Here is a 20,194-nt window from a genome sequence, read left to right on the forward strand (position 1 = left end):
CGCAGGACACTCGTCACACCATGCTCAACCTTTTGATTTTTAACTTTGTCTGAGGTCTTACCAACATCGGCCTCCCTAACCTCTGCACTAACTGTTCTGGCACTCTGGATCCCATTCCCCTGCAACTCTAGTTTATTCCCTACCAGGCAGCATTAATAAACCTTTTTGCTAGGATATTTGTCCCTCTCCAATTCAGGGGCAGGTCCCACCTTTCCTGGAAGAGAGCCCAGTGATCCAAAAATCTTATGCCCTCCCTCCTACACCAACTACTTAGGCATATATTGAACTGTATAACCTCCCTAATTCTGACCCCACTAGCACATGGCATGGGTAGCAATCCTGAGATCACTACCCTGAAAATCCTGCCCTTTAACTTAGCACCTAACTTCCTATGAAGAACTTCATCACTTGTCCTACCCATGTCATTCATGCCGACATGGATCATGACTTCTGGCTGTTCACCCTCCCACTTAAGAATGCTGAGGACATGATCCAAGATATCCTGGGGCCTGGCATCCAGGAGGCAACATACCATCCAGGAATCTCGTTCTCACCAGCAGAACCTCCTGTCCGTTCCCCTAACTAAAGGGTCCCCTGTCATCATTGCATACCTCGTCTCCCCACTTCTCTTCTGAGTCACACTCAGTGCCAGACTGTGACTCTCCTCTATAAGGTCATCCTCCCCAACGAAGTGAAGTACCTTTTGTTGATGGGAATGGCCACAGGGGTACTCTGCACTGGCTCCTTAACTGTCACCGAGTTTCCTGTCTCCTGCACCTTAGGTGTAACTACCTCTCTGTATGTCCTATCTGACAAACCTTCAGCCTCCCGAATGATCTGGAGTTCTAACTCCAATGTGGTGTGTTACCAGCTGCAGCTAGAAGCACTTCTCACAGTTATAGAGGTCAGGGACACTGGAGGTCTCCCCGCCTTCCTACATCCTGCAAGAGGAGCATTCCACTATCCTGCCTGTCATCCCTGCTGTCCTGGCTGAGCAGATATAAAGAAGAGAACAAAAAAAAGCTTTTCTTTCCTTTGCTTTCTTTGACTGAAGCCTCTCTTTGCAGAAACCTCGAGAGCTAAAGACTCAAGGTCACCACTCAGACAATGGCCACTGCACGTGCCCCTACCTTCCTTTAATTTGCTCTTGCGAATCAATTCCAAATGCCGATTGGCCGCCAGACCGACCCTCTGCTGCCTTTTATCCCCAGGCAGCAGACCTGATTGAAGTCCCCTCCTCTCAAAACCTCCGATGTTCAGATTGGCTGCTGGTTGAAGCTCTTTTTCGCTGTACTGTCACACCGCTGCCTTTTATCCTGGGGTAGTGGGCCTGATTATGTCCTTGACTTTTATGGTCATAGTATCAGGCATCATGAAAACTGGCCCCTTGACTCACAAGGTCAGCTCTGACCACCAAGCACCAATTTACACTAATCCCTCACTAATCGAATCTTATTCTATCCACGTCCCGTCAGCTCTCTCCAGATTTGACCACTCACACACCAGTGGCTGATCAATCTAGCAATCCACACCTCTTTGGGATGTGGGGGAAACCAGATCACCTGGAGGAAACCCATGCAGTAACAGGGAGGACTCCAACAGATGTCACCAGAGGTCAGGGTTGAACCCTGGCTGCTGCAGGTACAAGGCAGTGACTCCACTAGCTACGGCACCATGTGGGATAAAATTCATCCTTAATTCTACGCATGCTGAACAGGTGCTGCAGTGGAATAATTGTGGGTTCAATCCACAGCAGAAAGTCAGTTTTATGCATCAATGGTATCGAAGCGAAGATGAATACATGCATGTTATACACGTTTGCACACACAGTGATATCAAAAATATGACAGGGTGTGGAGAGGTGAAACTCATTCCTCTGCTGTCTTGCTCCATTATGTGCCTCTGAACATTATCCCAATCAAATGGCCAGAAGTCAAGTATAACAATCCTCAAATTAAAAAAAGGTTTACTGCATACTTAGACATCTAAGTATATTTAACAGGAAATCTGACAACAGAAAATCAGCCTGGGATGAGTGATTAATGTTTCCTTTCCCTTGAATGTGTGTAAACATAGTTTCTTCAAGTATATTATTTGTTAATGTACATGCTGTAAGCAATGTTAAATTTGTTTCTGTTTAAACATTCCTGCCATTGAATTCTGGTGGGTTACAAATTGGGATTACAAGCCACATTTACTTGCAAATTTCTCATTTTCTTAATTTATATCACAACAGAGGAATCCATCAGTTGCTGAGGCAACTTTGGGGAACCTTCGCCAAAAAGAAAGCACGATTTAATATTTCCTAGCATAATTAGAGAAAACATACTCATTTGAAGTTTATGATTTAATTGAATGGAATTTTGTTACTGGAAGTAAAAGAAACAGCTGGTTACAATGGATTTGCAGAAAATAATTAAGCAGCTAATTAACTGTGAGAAGTGACACAAATCTAGGAGGGAATGTCATCTGATATTTACAAAAATCTCCGATTTTAAAAAGCTGTTGTTTTCATGTGAATGAATAACTTGTCAAAGACAATATATTTTATAGAGAGCACCATTGAGGAGTATCAAAGGCAAGATGGGGTAGAAAATGGTCATCCTTGAAAAGGACTGGTTGTGTCTTTGTCTGCATGGGTCCTTGTGACGGAGAGCACTCGGTAAACTCACTCCTTACAAGCGTACATTTATACGCAAACATTGGCTTGTCATTCTGCTGTGTCATTTTGCGCGGAGTGTGCGCATGTCAATGTTTTCCCCCCCGCCTGGTATATCCTCACAATGGGTCCTAAGCTGAGCTGATACACACAGGTTGACTTTATGGTGCCAGTCCCACCATACATGGTGGAAAATTCAATTTCTTTCGTAATGGGGATGTGTAAATGAGACTAGGTTGTTTGTATACTGTATTTAAGTTAGATTCTTCTGTTTATTTTGTAACTACATTTGGGGTGCATCATGTTCTAATTCATGTATAGCTTTAAGCTAGCTTTGTGGATAATTAAAGATGTTATGTTCTGGTGCCTAATAAATGGGGCTCATCACCCTCAGTAGGAGATGGAGATAAAGGCTGCCAAGAGTTCATACTGGACAAACATATTATGGAGCTATTATTGTGCTTTCAGGTAGATATCTTTTTGCAAATATTTGCAAGTTTCCTTTTCACTATTTTTGCTAATTTTTGTAAGTTTGATTTTTGACGCGACTAAGTAACACCTTTGCACTAAAGTGCTAAGTGACCCCAACCATTTTTCCTTTGGTTATAACCCACGTATCTAACATCTCTATTATTCCTGGGACACATGGGAAGGGTGGCAAGGAGGGATGATAATGTGAGGAATGAAGCGACTTCATTGGCTCATGTAGAGCATTCCACATTACGCATATTGCATATACACAGTGATGATGTAGGTAAAAAGATGCTGCAATTTACAGAAGTTACAAGAATGATGTTTCACATATGATGCAAACACAAGAGATTCTTCAGAGGTTGGAAATCTTGAGAAAGATACACAAAATGCTGGAAGGACTCTGCAGGTCAGATGGCATCTATGGAGAGGAATAACCAGTCGATGGAGAATGCTGTCTAGAGGGCTTCCCATAGTTGAAATCATCTCATCTCAACCTGCATGGCTCTGTGGTTTAAAGGGAGGCTCACTGACTCTGTGGCTGTGAATGTACTTTCAGGGACTCCGCAGTTCATGTTCTGTGTATTATTTGTTTACTTTTCTGATTGTTTGCGCAATTTTTTTTACGCACTTTACAATGTTTGTCAGTCTTTGATGTGTGTGTGTGTGTGTGTGTGTGTGTGTGTGTGTGGTTTTTCATGGATTCTACAGTGTTTCTTTAATTTGTGGCTGCCTGCAACAAGATGAATGTCAAGATTGTATATGGCATATATCTTTGATAATAAATTAACTTTGAACTTTTTGTAGGAATTGACGCTACCATGAAATAATAACAGATAGATTTCATGGGGATGGAGGCTGTGGAATTCCCCGCTGTGACTGGTTAGGATGCCAACCAAAATCTAATGAAACTTCATCCAAAAGCCTACAGCTGACAACCATACATATGGAATTTATAATACTCCAGTGTTCCCACAGTGCATGTTATATATGTTTTTTGTGCATTTCCAAGTTATACAATAACTAAGTATATCCAGAGATGATATAACATCTTGATACTTACATTCAGCTCTCGCTTCTCGGTGAGAGTTCAGGCGAGCGTCTCCACAAGGTGGTGTACTGATGTACAGATGGAAAAGGATATTTTCTTTCAGCTTGTAGCCTCCCTCTTTTTGATGAACAAAGATTGAACGTTCCCAGTCATCTGGCTGTTTACTTTTGGAAGTACAGAGATTACATCAGTGCCATAATTAAATTAAATCTCACTGACAAAACTGTATTAGGTTCTCAATAGGAGAAGCTTATCTAAATTGTTGGATTTACTTTAAGAACATTAATCTTGACAGAATTTGAAATTAATGCCTTTGTTTGCACAAAGAGTTGTTTGCTTTTGTAACTGAATTCATTTACAATTTGGTGTTTATTTTAGAAAATATCCCCCTGCACTCCAAACATGGTCTAATGACTTTTAGCCATTTAATTGTTGCAATCACTTCTTTAGCATAATAAAATGACACATAAATCACGCCAAACTAAATGCTAAGGTTAATTTCCTATATTTGATTTTCAGAGTGGGAGTTCGTTGATCACAAACTGATTTTCCACCTTTCACTTGCAATAATCTTGTGGCATTCAGGCATTACATGAAGTAATCCCCATTAGCGCAAGCTGAATACTTGGACAAGTTTGGCCTGGGCCAAATTCATTGAGGGAACTTTATGGTTGATAGACTTTGTTAGGAGTTTGAGGAGATTTAGTACTGTATGTCACCAAAGACTCTGGCAAATTTCTGCAAGTACACGGTGAAGAGCCATCTGATTGGTTTCACTAGAGCCTGGTTTGGAGGTTCCAATAATAAATTGCAAGAGGCTGCAGAGGGTCTTAGATTCAGCCAGTAATATCATGGGGCACAACTCACCCCACCATCGAGGACATGCTCAGGAAGGTAGCATCCATCACAAAGAACCCTCACTATCAGGGTCATGCCCTCTTCTTACTCCTATCACTGGCAAGGAAGTCCAGGAGCCAAAGACCCACATTCAATAATTTAAGAACAGCTCCTTCTCTCCACCATTGTATTTGGTGGCTCTGGACCAGTACTCACTGGGATTCAGAAGAGTGAGTGGGGATCTCATTGAAACTACTCAAAGTTGAAAAACCTCAGTAATGTGGATGTAAAGAGGATGTCTCCTCCGGTGGGGAAGTCTAAGACCAGAGGACACAGCCTCAGGTTAGAGGAATGTCCTTTTAGAATGGAGATGAGGAGGAATTTCTTTAGCCTGAGAGTGGTGAATCTGTGAAATTTGTTGCCACACGCAGCTGTGGAGGCCCAGTCATTGGGTATGTTTAAGGCAAAGGTTGATAGATTTTTGATTAGTCAGGGTATGAAGGAATACTGGGATAAGGCAAGAGAGTGGGGCTGAGAGGGAAAATGGATCAGCCATGGTGAAATGTTTGGAGCACACTCAATGGGTCAAATAGCCTAACTTGCTCCTATTATGATCTTACAGTCTTATATCTGAGCTATAATAATAAAGAGACCATCTTTGAATTTGCTACAGTAATTATACACATATTAGGGCAGACAATGTCTGGTTATATTTTGTTAAAGCTTGTGTGGTCTGTAGAACAACAAGTTGCTAGCTTCCCAGGAACACATTTCAGTTTCTCTAATCTATTTTTGATTTCTCTCTATTCTTATTTATAGAAATTTCTATATTTTTCTCTAATCATTCTCCGCCTTAACGACTTGTAAATAAATCCCAAATCACCTGCTTGATGTTAACTCTGTTCTGCTCTCCCTTGCCCTGCTATCTACTTCCAAAAGTTCCTATCTCTGTTGAACTGATTGTCTGCTGAACTATCTTTATGTTTATATTAATTTCAAAAAACTTTTCCAGAGCTTTCAAATTGTCCCTGAAATGGAAATGCAACTTCTGAATACTCCTGAGCATTAACTTAACTGAAAACTTGGTCGTCTTTTAATAAACATTATTCTGTAACATTCATTGGCTCTTAAGACCATAAGACATAGGAGCAGAACTAGGCCATTCGGCCCATCGAGTCTGCTCCATCATTCCATAATGGCTGATTTATTAGCCCTCTGAATCCCATTCTCTTGCCTTCTCCAGAAAACCTTTGATGCCCTGACTAATCAAGAACCTATCAGTTATGCTTTAAATATACCCAAAGACTTGTTCTCTACTGTCATCTGTGGCAATAAATTCCACAGGTCCACTACCCTCCGGTTAAAGAAATTCCTTCTCATCTCTGTTCTAAATGGATATCCTTCTATTCTGAGGCTGTGCTAGACTCGCTCACTATATGAAACATCTTCTCCACGTCCACTCAAACTAGCCCTTTCAATATTTCACAGGTTTCAGTGAGATCCCTCCCCCCTTTTCTACTAAACTCTAGCGAGTACAAGTTTTGAGCCATCAAATACGCTTCATCCATTAACACTTTCGTTCCCAGTAGCATTCTTGCGAATCTCCTCTGGACCCTCCCAAATAGCAGCAAATCCTTTCATAGATAAGGGGCCGAGAACTGCTGACAATACTCCAATTGATCTAAATTGGAGGAGGAATTCCATCTTGCAGATAGAGAGCCAAGATGGATTGGCCACCACAGCAGAAAATGTAAGGTTTTGCAGCATTTCTTAAACGGGCCTGGTGTTGGATCACAATACCATCTGTTTTCATTGGTAAGAGTAATAAAATACAGCACCCCTTCTGACACTGTTACAGAGAAACTAACTTAATCAGTATGCTTTATAAATCTCAGCACTCGTTTCACTTTGCTACTATTTGACCAATGTTGCTGTTGCACTGGGCATATTCTTACTTCTTGTTTGGTTAGACACAGTAAACATCAGCAATTGTTATAGTTCAATCGAGTAGATGTCTTGGCCGGGAGAGTACACTAATGACTCTACTTCCTCATAAGACAGAGAAAAATTGATGTGTCCCCATTGCCCCTCACCAATTTTAATAGATACATCGCAGCTTGGGATTTCAACTGCTCTGACTGAGACCGCCAAAAAATTGCGGACTCAGCTCTGTCCTTCATGTAAAACACCTGCCTACTGCCTTGGAAAAACAACTAGAATAATCACAGTCCCTTTCCATACCAGGTGTTCTTTCCTCTTCCCCTCCTCATGGGCAAAAGGTGCAAAAACTTGAAAAGAGGTATCACCAGGCTCAGCAAGAGCTCTGTCCTGCTGTTACAAGACCATCGAATGGACCTCTTGTTGAAAATGGACTCTTCTCTTCACACTCTACCCCATCATAGTCCTGGCACCTTATTGTCTACTTGCACTGCTTTTTCCCATAACTAAAATAACATATTCTGCATGTCTTCGCTTTTCCCTTCAACTTCCTGGATGTACTTGAGCTTTGTAACGATATATACAGATGCCATGTAAAACAATGCTGTTCTGGACGTGACAATAATAAACCAATTATCTTTAAAAAAAACAGTGATGGCTACACAGGGCCTTGCTGAAGGTAAAAAATAAAGCCCGTGTGTGAAATTCATCCCCTGCCTGTGGCACTGTTTAGGCTTTTGAATAGCTTTCCTGGATTGTACTCTGCCTCAGAAAATGAATTTTGGAAACAGAGGACAGCGTGCTGAAACACTAAAGACATTAGCAACTGCATTATGTTGGAATCCGGAACAACAAACAATCTGATATGGGGCTTTGACCTGAGACATTGACAATTTATTTCTCAACACAAACAATGCTTGACCCGCTGAGTTCCTCCAGCATATTGCATGATGCTGAAACAGTGCATTTCCAGGCATGAATGCACAATGGCTGAATTCTGTTTCATTCCACAGTACAAGGGTTGGAGTCTAATTAGTTGGCTTTTTCAAAGAACTAATCAGGTACTGGTTTGATGGACTAACTGACCTCATTCTATCATTCCATTATTCTTTTTAGACAAGGTAAAATGGTGCGGTTTTTGACTGTAGAGTGGAAAAAATAGTCTTGCTTGACTTCATCATTATTATCTTTTTTTCTGAGTTTAAAAGATGTGGCTACCTTGTGAAGAAAGGCCTGATTTCTCAGCTATTTTAGACATGATGAATAGCAAAATCAGTTCACACTGAACCAGACAGCAGGTGAAGTCGACAGTGGAAGGACCGTAGATGCATCTCAATAGATTTGAAATTACACAATCAAAGATAACGACTTAGAGCTTTCTATTAGCTCTTCCTGGTTTAAAAAGGCCTCCAATTTAACCATTGCAATGCTCCGAGAAATGAAGAAGCTCCATCTTATTACTCTTGAATTTATTTGTGGTAACATTACTTTATGTGCTGTGTGTACGTTGTATGTACTCTGTTGTGTACCTTGGTCCAGAGGAATGTTGTTACATTTAGTGATATACATGTTAAATGAAAGTTTTACAAGTGATTAAAATATAAATTATGAATGACCTTTGACCCTGCTGTTTCTTCTTGATGTTGGAGTATTTAGATATGCTATGTTATGAATACTTTCACTCCACTGTGACTGATAGCTTATTTCCATCTCAGTTGAACCACTTTCTTAAAAGTGAAATCTGATTGATGTTCAATGCTGGCTTTTTTTTGAAAAAGTGGCATTGGTCTTAAATTTGGTGGAGAATTTTCTCATTCATTCCAATATTGCTACATGGTCTTATCACTGTGGAACATAAACATAGAAATTTGATGGTACAGTGCGGGAACAGGCTGTTTATCTGTGCTGACCAGAGCGTGATGAAAGTGTGGAACAAGCTGCCAGCAGAAGTCATGGATAAGGGTTTGATTTCAACATTAAAAAGAAATTTGGATAGGTACCTGAATAGGAGGTGTATGGAGGGACATTGTCTAGGTGCAGATCGTCAGGACTAGGTTGGACTGGTTGGGCCAAAGGGCCTTTTCCTGTCCTGTAGTGTTTGATGACTCTATGACCATGATACCAATTAAACTAATCCTATCTGTTCGCACAAGATTCATATCCCACCATTTCCAGCATGTAAACATGCCTCTCGAGATGTCATGTAAACATTACTGATGTATTTGCTTCCAGCACACCCCAGCTGTGTGTTCCAGGCACCTACCACTCTGAGTAAAAAAAAAACCCTCACACATCTCCTTTAGACTTCCTCCTCTCGCCTTAAAACCATGCCCTCAAACATTTAACACTCCCACCCTGGGAAAAAGCCTCTGACGGTCCAACCTATCTATTTTATACACTGTTACCAGGCTGCCCCTCGGTCTTGACACTTCAGAGAAAACGATCCAGGCTTGTCCAACCTCTCCTTATAGCTTATAACTCCAATCCAGGCAACCTCCTGGTGAACCTCTTCTGCACCCTCTCCAAAGTGCCCTCATTCTTCATATAACACAATGAACGGAACGAGACAAGATACTCTGAATGTGGCCTATCCAATATTGTATACTGTGCAACAAAACCACCACACTTTATACTCAATAAGTCAATCAATGAAGGCAAGCATGTCATTTCCCTTCAATAAATCTCAAGGTGGTATATGGTAACATGCAGTATATATACTTTGATAATAAATTTACTTTCACTTTGACTTTGCCTTTTTTACCACTCTATCTGCTTGTGTTGTTCCTTTCAGGGACCTAAAGGCCTGTACCCCATGATCCCTCTGTACATCAGGGTTCCCCAGGGCCCTGCCATTTATGTCTACGTTGCCCTTACATTTGATCAAACCTCACACTTGTCCAGATTAAACGATTTCTCCACCCATATCTCCAACTGATCTGTAGCCTGCTGTCTCCTTTGATAACTTCACTATCAACCCAAAGTCATGGTGCATATCGGTACCAATGACAAAGGTAAGAAAGGGAGGAGGTCCTGAAAAAAGGGAGTTAGGAAGGAGACTGAGAAGTAGGACCCCAAGAGTAGTAATCTTAGGATTGCTGTCTGTGCCACTGCGACAGTAAGGATGGGAACAGAATGAGGTGGTGGATAAATGCGTGGCTGTAGGATTGAAGCGAGGCAGGAATTCAGATTTCAAGATAATTGGGACCTCTTCTGGGGCAGCTGTGACCTGTATTAAAGGGTTGGGTTGCACTTGAATCGAGGGGGAGCAATATTCTTGCGGGCAGGTTTACTGGAGCTGTTGGGAGTGGTCTGAACTAATATGGCAAGGGGATGGGAACCAGGGTGATGGGGCTCAAGATGGCCCAGCAGATTTACAAGTAAATCATATAATATGGAATATGAATGTAATGAAAGACAAGCCAATGATTGGGTACAAAGGCAGACAGAGCAAATAATTAAGTTGTGCCTCAGAATCAAAATATAAAAGGGCAAAGGATGCAGGACTGAAGGTGCTGTATTTAAATGTTTGTAGCATTTGGAATAAGGTGGACGAACACTTGATGCAATTAGAGATTGGTTAATATAACATGGTGGGCACCACTGAGTTGAAAGAAGGCCATAGTTGGGAACTTAACATGAAAGGATATACTTTGTATCAAAAGAACAGACAGGAAGGCAGAGGAGTGGTGTGACTCTGACGGCAGGAGATGAAATTACATCTTTAGAACAGGGTGACATAAGGTCAGTGAATGTTGTATCTTTGTGGGTGGAGCTAAGAAACTGCAAGGGTAAAAATAACCATTATGAGAATCATATATAGGCCTCCAAATAGTAGCCAGGATGTGGGGTTGAGATCGCAAAGTGAGTTGGAAAAGGCATGTAATAAGGGTAATGACACAATTGTAATGTGGGCTTCAACATACAGAGGGATTGGGAAAATCAGATTGGTGTTGGATTGCAAGAGAGGGAATTTGTTGAATTTGTTGAAAGCTTTTTCGACCAGCTTATGCTTGAGCCTACTTGTGGTAAGGCTGCCTTAGATTAGGTGTTGTTTAATAACCTAGATGTTGTGAGGGAACTTAACATAAAGGAATCCTTAGGTGGCAGTGGTCATAATACGATTGAATTCATACTGTAATCTGAGAGGGGGGAAGCTTAAGTCAGATGTATCAGGGTCGCAATGGAAAAATGGAATGACGGAGGCATGAGAGAGGCGCTTGCCCTGGTGGATTGGAGGAGGATTCTGGCAGGGATGACAGCAGAGCAGAGGTGGCTGAAGTTTCTGGGAAGAGTTTATAAGGCACAGGATCAACCTGCTTCACAGAGGAAGGAAGTTAAAGATGGCATAAAAGCCAAGGAAAGGGCACATAAGGTAGCAAAAGTGAGTGGGAAGTTGGATGATTGGAAAGCTTTTAAAATCCAACAAAAGGCAACTAAAAAAGCCATAAGAAGGGAAAAGATGAAATATAAGGGCAAACTAGCTTTAATATAAAGCCGGAAACTAGAAGTTTTTTCAGTTATATAAAGAGTAAAAGGGAAGTGAGAGTTGATATTGGACTACTGAAAAATGATGTAGTAATGGAGGACAAAAAATGGCAGATGAACTTAATGGGTACATTGCACCTGTCTTCATTGTTGAAGACACCAGCTGTATGCCAAAGATCTGTGAGTGTCAGGGAGCAGGAGTGAGTCCCATTGCTATAACAAAGGAAAAAGTGCCAGGCAAACTCAAAGGTCTTAAGGTGGACCAGATGAGAGAGGTTGCTGAAGAGATAATGGATGTATTGGTCATGACCTTTCAAGAAACTCTTGATTCTGTCAATGTCCCAGAGGACTAGATAATTGAAAATGTCACTCCACTTTTTAAGAAGGCAGGAAGGAAATTATAGGCCAGTTAGACTAACCTCAGTGGTCGGGAAAGTGTGGGAGTCTAGTAGTAAGGATGAGGTTTCTGGGTACTTGGAAAATAATGACAAAATAAGTCAAAGCCGGTATGGTTTCTGTGAAGGGAATTCTTACCAGACAAATCTGTTAGAATTCTTCGAGGAAGTAACAAGCAGGGTGGACAAAGGAGAAGCAGTGAATGTCATTTACTTGGACTTTCAGAAAACATTTGATAAGGTGCCACACATGAGGCTGCTTCACAAGATAAAATCTTATGGTGTTACAAGAAAGATATTTGCATGGATAAAAGAATAGCTTACAGGCAGGAGGCAGTGAGTGGGAATAAAGGAGGCCTTTACTAGATGGCTGCCAGTGACTAGTGGTGTTCCTCAGGGGTCAGTATTGGGACCACTACTTTTCACATTGTTTGTCAATGTTTCAGGTAATGGAATTGATGGCTTTATGGCAAATTGGTAGAAGGGGCAAAAAATGGCAGATGGAATACAGTTTTGGGAAATGTATGATAATACATTTTCGTAAAAGGAACAATGGTGCACAGTATAATCTAAATGGGGAGAAAGTCCAAACTCCAGAGGTGCAAAGTGACTGAGGAATTCTCGTACAAGACCCTCAGAAGATTAATTTACAGTTGAGTCTGTGGTAAAGAAGACAAATGCAATGATGTGCTGCGCTGTGTGCAAACCTCTCTAAAACTTCTTGTGGTCTCAGGCAGGGATGTTATCATACCAAGCCGTGATGCATCTGGATAGGTTATGTCTGTGGTACATTGCCAAAGATTGGTGAGACTCAGTAGGGTCACCCCAAAATTATTTACGTTGGAATGCTCCATGCAGTTAGTTCCGAACTCTTTCGACGTTGAAGCAGCTTACTGTGATGTCTGAAGACATCACCAATCAAACAAACTGATTACAGCACCCAGTTCTCTGATCGATGCACCCAAAGAATTGTTTGATCTTGTTCTCCTTCATTTGTCTTATAAATGCAATAATGGCAAATAACTTCTGCTATTAGTCAGGAAAATACAATGGGTCCCAAAGGAGAAGTTTTCTTGTGGAACAATTTTTTATGTGGAAGTATCTTCATGTATTAATCTAGAGGAATAGAAACAATCAAATTGGTTTTGCATCTCATTACTTTTCCAGAAGTACATTGCCTAAAACATAGGTGAGAGGATGCATGAGGAATATATCAAGTTGTATCTTATTAACAATGGTGAGGAGGGGGACACCTTGACATCCACTGCATTAAACTTGTTTCAATCTCCTTTTCTATCAAGGAATTTAAACCAATCCGTTTTCAATCCATTCTTCAGCTTCAAATTTAACTTGTGCTGGAGTTGTCAGCTTCCAGCTACTTCTTGTTATGAACTGTCCGGGAGAAATATCTCCTGCCTTTGTGTGGGCTCATTTTGAGGAAATAGCTTGCATTTCATTTGCACTTCTTTGCATCCACAGTATATCAATCCCAAGGCACATCCCTGTCAAAATTTGATGCGTTATCATTTTTGTTTTATGGCTAAACATGCAAACCAATTTGTTTCCACAGCTAGTACATGATTGAAGTAACCAGAATACTTGCTCTATATATGTTGGTTTTGCACAAGAACTCCGTTGGTTTAGGTTGAATTGCGCCTTGGGATCATTCACCTGAATATAGTTCTATATCACAGCCAAAACTGAGATTGTACATATAGATATGAGTTTATAAAATTATGATAGACAAAGATAGGGTAGGCAGTCACAATCTTTTTCCCCAGAGTAGCAAAGTCAAGTACAAGGAATATGCATTTAAGGTGAGGGGAAATTTTAAGGAGACGTGTAGTGTAAGTTTTTTTTAAAGAGAGTGGCAAGTGCCTGCAATGGGCTAGCAGGTATCATGGTTGAAGTCGATATGATGGGATTATTTCAGAGACAGTTAGACATATATTTGAATATACAGGGGATAGAGGGGTGTGGATCATGTACAGGCTGAAGTGGTTTAGCTTAATTCAGCATCTAATTAAGCTGTAGGGCATGCTCCTTTGCTGTACTGTTGTGTGTCCTGGAATCTGGAATGATCATACTTGTTGATACATTACTGACTGCTTTCTAGACAGAATACCATGTGCACCTTTGGTCCAAGAAAATTGGAAGATGAGCACAATATAGATGTTAATTTTGAAGTTTAATTTGTTTAATCACTCAATGATATGCCTGCTCAAGGCAAAACTGGGTTGATGAGATCTGCAATTTTTTGCTGATAAAAAGGCAGACTTATGAGGATTGATTGATAAGTTTGTGGCCTATGGTAGAAGGAGTCAATTTTAGAAAACTTAGCACATTTATTTTTCAACATAGTCCCCTCCTTAGTCCACACTTAGTCCAGTGGTCGTGGAGCATATGGATCTTGGACCTCCAGAAAGTATCCACAGCAGGGGTGATTGATAGGTTTGTGGCCTAAAGTAGAAGGAGATGAGTTATACAGCTCTTGTTACATGCACATACAGGTCAACTCTTTGAGTGATTATGCAGAAAGTTTTAAGTTAATAACTCATCAGCTAATAACTCTGTGGGGTGATTGTTAAGTCTGTGGCCTAAGACAGAAAGAGATGAGTTATTAACTTCAAACTTTCTGTCTAATCACTCAAAGAGTTGTCCTGTATGTGCATGTAACAAGAGTTGTATAACTCATCTCCTTCTACCTTAGGTCATGAACTTATCAATCACCTATCTGTGGACACCTTCTGGAGATCAAAGATCTGTATGCTCTTCGACCGCTGGGCTGTGTGTAAATGTAGGAGGGGACTATGTTGAAAAATAAATGCGCTAGGTTTTCTAACATTGACTACTACCTTAGGCCAGACACTTATCAATCACCCCTCATATTTGGATATGCTGAATCATGTCCCTCATTTGAGTGTTTACATTGATTTCAAGTGTTAGACTCTGGCTAGGATGGTCTTTGAGTGCAGGGTTTCTTGCCCCAAGGATGTACTTTATAAGGGCCCTTATCTAAGAAAGGATATGCTGGCATTGGAGAGGGTCCAGATAGTGTTCATGAGAATGACCCCAGTAATGAAAGGGTTAATGTATGAGGAGTATTGGGCTTTGGGCCTGTACTTGCTGGAGTTTAAAAGAACGAGGAGGGATTTCATTGACGTGTCCTCCAATTCAGACAACATGCTGGTAAATCACCCACTCCAAAGCTTCCACCTCCTTCCTCTAATAAGGTGACCAGAACTGAGCACAATAGTCTCCGTGTGGTCTAACCAGAGCTTAATCGAGCTGCAACATTACTTCATGATTCTTCAGCTCAGTCCCCTGACTAATGAAGGTGAACATACCAATTGCCTTCTTAACTACCATATCAACTTGCATGGAAACTTGCATGGATCTATGGACATGGGCCCCCAAATCCCTCTGTTCCTCCACTTTGCTAAGAATCCTGCACTTAACCTTGTCCTTGGTAGAACTGGTAGTGAAGAAGACTTCTGGCATGCTGCCTTTTTCTGTCGGGGAGCTGAGTGCAGAACTTGGGATGTTCTGTTGCAGTTATAAAAATGATGAGTTTGTATTTGGAAGATTGTGTTAGTGTTGGTCACTCTGCTATAGAAAAGATGCCATTAAACAGGAAAGAGTGCAGAGGTGATTTATGAGGATCATGCTTGGGTTCAAGTGACCGGGATGTAGAGCAGGGTTGAGCATGAGCAAGCTGGGACTTTTCTCATCAGAGTGTAGGAGAATGAGTGATCTTACGGAGTTATATACATGAGGGACATAGACAGGGTCAATGCGCACAGTCTTTTTCCCAGCATTGGTGAATCAAGAGCTAAGGGAGATAGGTTTCAGGAGAGAGGGAAAAAGATTTATATGGAATCCGAAGGGCAACTTTTTCAACCAGACTGTGGTCAGTATCTGGAAAAAATGGCCAGGGAAGTGGTTGAGGCAGGACATTAAGAACATGTGGAAGGTACTTGGACTGGTGCTTTGATAGGAAAGGTTTAGGCTGATACAGGCAAATGGGAGTAGCTTAGATGGGAAGCTTATTCTGCATAGAACAGCTGGGCTAAGAGGCCCATTTCAACTATTTCTATGAATCTATGATTTCCACATGAACAGTAGGTCCTAGAATAGTCAACTTCCATATAAGAAGTGTGTTAATGGTAAAAAAAAATCTTCATTTAATTCTGGAAAGTGATGAAGAAGCTCAAAATAATTTATTATGTTTTGCTCTGCATGCAATTAAATTTGTTAATCAGTTTTAAGAATGGTGCTGCTATTTTTATCTGCTGATTACAAATTACATCATTGTCTATTTCTGCAATGGAGAACAATTGTTTTGGCTCTGAGCATATGGTCTAATATTTTCCAATTATCAGATAAATCAGGATAGATTTTCAATTTTAGTGCATCAGGCAGAGAAATACCTGTGCAGATCTCTTTGCTGGGAGTATTCAAGATGAATATTTATGCTGGACTATCTACTGTCCCTAATGCTGCCTTACTGCTCCGGGGGAGATTGTTAACTTTAAGGCGGGCTATATCTCATTCAATGAACAGGGAAGGTTAGGCTCCGGTTCATAAATTGTGCCTATTTAAGTGAGCTGTCTGCTCTAAGAGGCTCATACGATGGTTTAAGTTGTAAAAACAATAATGTTTAAATCTTCAAGACTAAAGTGGAGCACATTACCTCAGATGAACTATAAAAGAGAATGGCATGGTATGAACAGGGTTTTGGTAGTTACACCAATTCACCTGTGATGATATTCCTTTTAAAGCTGCAGATTTTCATTTTTCATTCACAGCCTTATGTTTTACAAAACTGTGAATGAGAGTTCAGGGTAGAAACTGGAGAGTGCTCAACTCCTGATCCTTTCAAATCCCTTGAACACAGATAAGATCCACCAGTAGGGACACAAACTGTAACGAAGATCATTTTGCCCAACACCACCTAAGACAGAACAATCTACTCGATTATTACTACTACCTGTAAGATTACTACCTAACCCCACTACATGCGGCATGAGCAAGTTAGGACTTTTCTCTTTGCAGTGAAGGAGGATGAGAGGTGACTTGATAGAAGTGTGTAAGATGATAAAAAACATAAGTAGAGTGGACAGCCGATGCCGGTCAAGAGGGCATAAGTTTAAGATGATTGGAGGTATGGGGGTGGGGAGGGATGTCAGAGGCAATTTTTTTCACACAAAGTAGGAGGGAAGGGTTAGATTGATCTTGGAGTTGGTTAAAAGGTCAGCACAACATTGTGGACTGAAAGATCTACTCCTCTGTTATACTGTATGTTCTAAAACCCTCCACATAGATGTAACATTTTCCTCTTGACAAGCAGTTAAGGCGCTTTGCACAGGACAGCAAAATCTTGCCCATTGCAATGGTGGTTGTAAAAGCATCAAGTACTCGGAGACCTCAGTGGCACCGTATGTTACTGACTTCCAGGTTTAAGATTGGGTCTATCAATTTCAGACACCAGTCATACAGTTTTCACCTAGATCTCCTCTTACCGCATTTAAGCTATGAGATTGTCCTCTCCTCCCACAGGACATGGGTGTTTATTATCCTTCCCTGTTCTCTCTTTCAGTTAATCACAGTGATCTGAGTCTAAAGTCCCAGACCCGATAGGGATGGCAGAGTTCCTGCTCTGAACCACATTCTTCAGATGAATGGTTTTTATGCCATGTTGACTAAAGGCACACAGGTCATTTTTTAAAATTTCCTGATTAAAAACCTGAATTCAAATTCTACAGTTGTTGTAGCGAGATGTGAACTCTGGTCTCTGGATAGTTAGTCTTGGCCTCTGTTTATGAGTTCGACAATATAACAACTCTGCCATCGCCACACCCTCCCTTATACCTTGCTCCTTATCCCCTTTAGAGATTTAATCTCTACTGTATTCCACAAACTCCACTAGGCTAGCTTGAAGAAGCCTCTGCTGAACTACTACCAGTATTTCACTTGTAACACCACAGGACCCAACACACTTAATCAGTGTTACACCACAATCAAGAATGCCTACATGCCATCCTTTGGGCAATCTGACCACCTTGATGAGTTTCTTCTTCCTGCAGAGAGGCAGAGACTAAAGAGTGCAGCATCATCAGAGAGGAACATGAAGGGAGACCTAGTCATGTACACAGGATCACTTTGAATCCATTATCAGGGTCTGTTAGCATCTGGGCCAGGCCCACTTCTCAATGCTGCCATCAGGCAAGAGGCAGAGGAGCCAAAAGACCCATACCTCGTGGTTCAACAACAGCTCCTTCCTTACTGCCGTTAGGTTCCTGAACCATCCTGAGACATCTCGGTCCTGCATCTTTCTCTTTCTCCCTCTCTCTCCAAATATTGCACTAGGATTATTGTTTATTTTGCTGTTTACTTTCACATGTGTAAATTGTGCATAATTTATATTAACATGTCTGTCCAAGTCTCTGCCCCTGCTGCATCAAAAAGCTCACTTCATTGCATTTATACCCCATCTATGACAATAACAAACTTGAACACTTCCTTTTATTCCTTCCTCCTCTGATGATTTGGTTTGCATCTTGAAACTTCCCTTTTTTCTAATTCTTCTTCAGCAATACTAATTAAAGCTCACTAGATTCACAGAGTTATCGAGTCATGTGGTGCAGAAACAGGCCCTTTGACTCAAACGGGACCTGTGTTTGGCCATATCCTTCTAAACAGTTCCTATCCACGTTGTGTTTTGAAATTTTTTATTGCACTTCTGTTACGTACCCGTGACATGTGACAGTGGTACCCTTGTCACGTGACTGGGGTTGAAGTTATACTGGACTTGAGGTAATGGTCTTGTGATGGTGGAGTGACGTCATTTTCCCGCCAGTAGAGGTCAAGTGACAAGTTTTTTTTACAGGGTATAAAAGGAGGACCCCTCCCTGTGAGGAGGGGCAGTTCGTGGCTGGATTTGCCATGTTGACTTCATGCCACTGCGTGATTTAACGTTATGATGCAGTTTAGTTGAAAGAAGAAATTTTATGTAATGCCTAAAGTTTAAAAGGTCATTGCCAGCAGTTTCTTTACAACACTGCTGGTTGAGATTCCGTGGAGAGTGAAGATCGGAGTTCGGGAGTTAAAAGATCGAGGAGAATCGATTTTGATGGTGAAACAGGTTCGACCTTGTTTGATCCTCATTCGGAAGGAATTCGTTGACTGTTCTCGTGTTAATCCCTGTGAAATAGCAGAAAGGATTGGGAACAGTTCTGTAAAGGAAAGGTCAGTGCCTTTAAGCCGTTTCATTTGTCCATCTACGTAAATTCTTCGTGGGAAAAATTCGATTTTGGGAACCGAAACAACACGACGTGAAAGAGAATTTAAATCGTCTTAAAAAGTCTCTCCCTTAAATGGACTGTAAGCATTTTGAACTTTTGCAATACTACTTTGAAGAACTGTTTGTGCAACATCGCTTTAAAAACTGTTTAAGCTGCCGCAGAGCAGCTGATTTCCGGTTACGTTAGTGATTTGTTTACTGTTGGGGGTTTGTTTTCAGTGTTTAATAAATGTGTTATTTGTTATAAAAACCCCTGCCTAACTCACATATTTGTTGTTGCTTGAATCCGTAACACTTCCCTTGGTCACTTCTTCTAGCAGATCATTCCACGCTCTTATCACTTCGTTTCCCTTTCACCTTAAATCTATGCCCTCTAGTTCTGGATTCCCCATCCCTGGGAAAAGAACTAAATGTATTCATTTGACATATGCTGATTATGACTTTATACACCTCTACATGATCACCCTTTAGTCTCCTAGCCTCACTAATCTCTCCCTATATATCAGTTTCGTGAGTGCCGGCAACACCCTTGCCAATCTTTTCTGTACCCTTTTTAGTTTAAAAACACCTTTCCTCTGCTGGAGTAATCAACACTGGACTCAATATTCCAATACCAGGCTCAGCACCATTCTGTAGAACTGAAACATAACATCCTGACCTGCGTATATACTCAGCAACCTGACTGACAAAGGCCAGCATGCCAGAAGCATTTGTCACCATAAGACCAAAAGACCCATAGGTTATAGGAGCAGAATTGGGTCATTCAGCCCATCGAGTCTTCTCTGCCATTCCATCATGGCTGATCCCGTATCCCACTCAACACCATACACCTGCCTTTTCACCATATTCTTTGATGCCCTGACCAATCAGGAAACTATCAACTTCCGCTTTAAATGTACCCACAGACTTGGCCTCCACCGCAGTCTGTGGCAGAGCATTCCACAGATTCACTACTCTCTGACTAAAAAAAAATCCTCCTTACATCTGTTCTAAAAGGTTCCCCCTCAACTTTGAGGCTGTGCCTTCTAGTCCTGGATACCCCCATCATGGGAAAC

The 20,194-nt window shown here is 41.2% G+C and overlaps 1 protein-coding gene across 2 annotated transcripts in view; it reads right to left on the reverse strand.

The window, feature by feature from the left end:
- adarb2 (adenosine deaminase RNA specific B2 (inactive)) overlaps positions 1-20,194 on the reverse strand; it is a 794,386-nt gene that overhangs the window by 106,110 nt on the left and 668,082 nt on the right. For both annotated transcript variants that reach the window (XM_059971913.1, XM_059971912.1), the window contains one exon: positions 4,194-4,345. In XM_059971913.1, the coding sequence (XP_059827896.1) occupies positions 4,194-4,345 (152 nt within the window). The remainder of the gene's footprint in view (positions 1-4,193; positions 4,346-20,194) is intronic.

This window comes from Hypanus sabinus, chromosome 6 (genome assembly GCF_030144855.1).
Source record: "Hypanus sabinus isolate sHypSab1 chromosome 6, sHypSab1.hap1, whole genome shotgun sequence".
Taxonomy (NCBI): domain Eukaryota; kingdom Metazoa; phylum Chordata; class Chondrichthyes; order Myliobatiformes; family Dasyatidae; genus Hypanus; species Hypanus sabinus.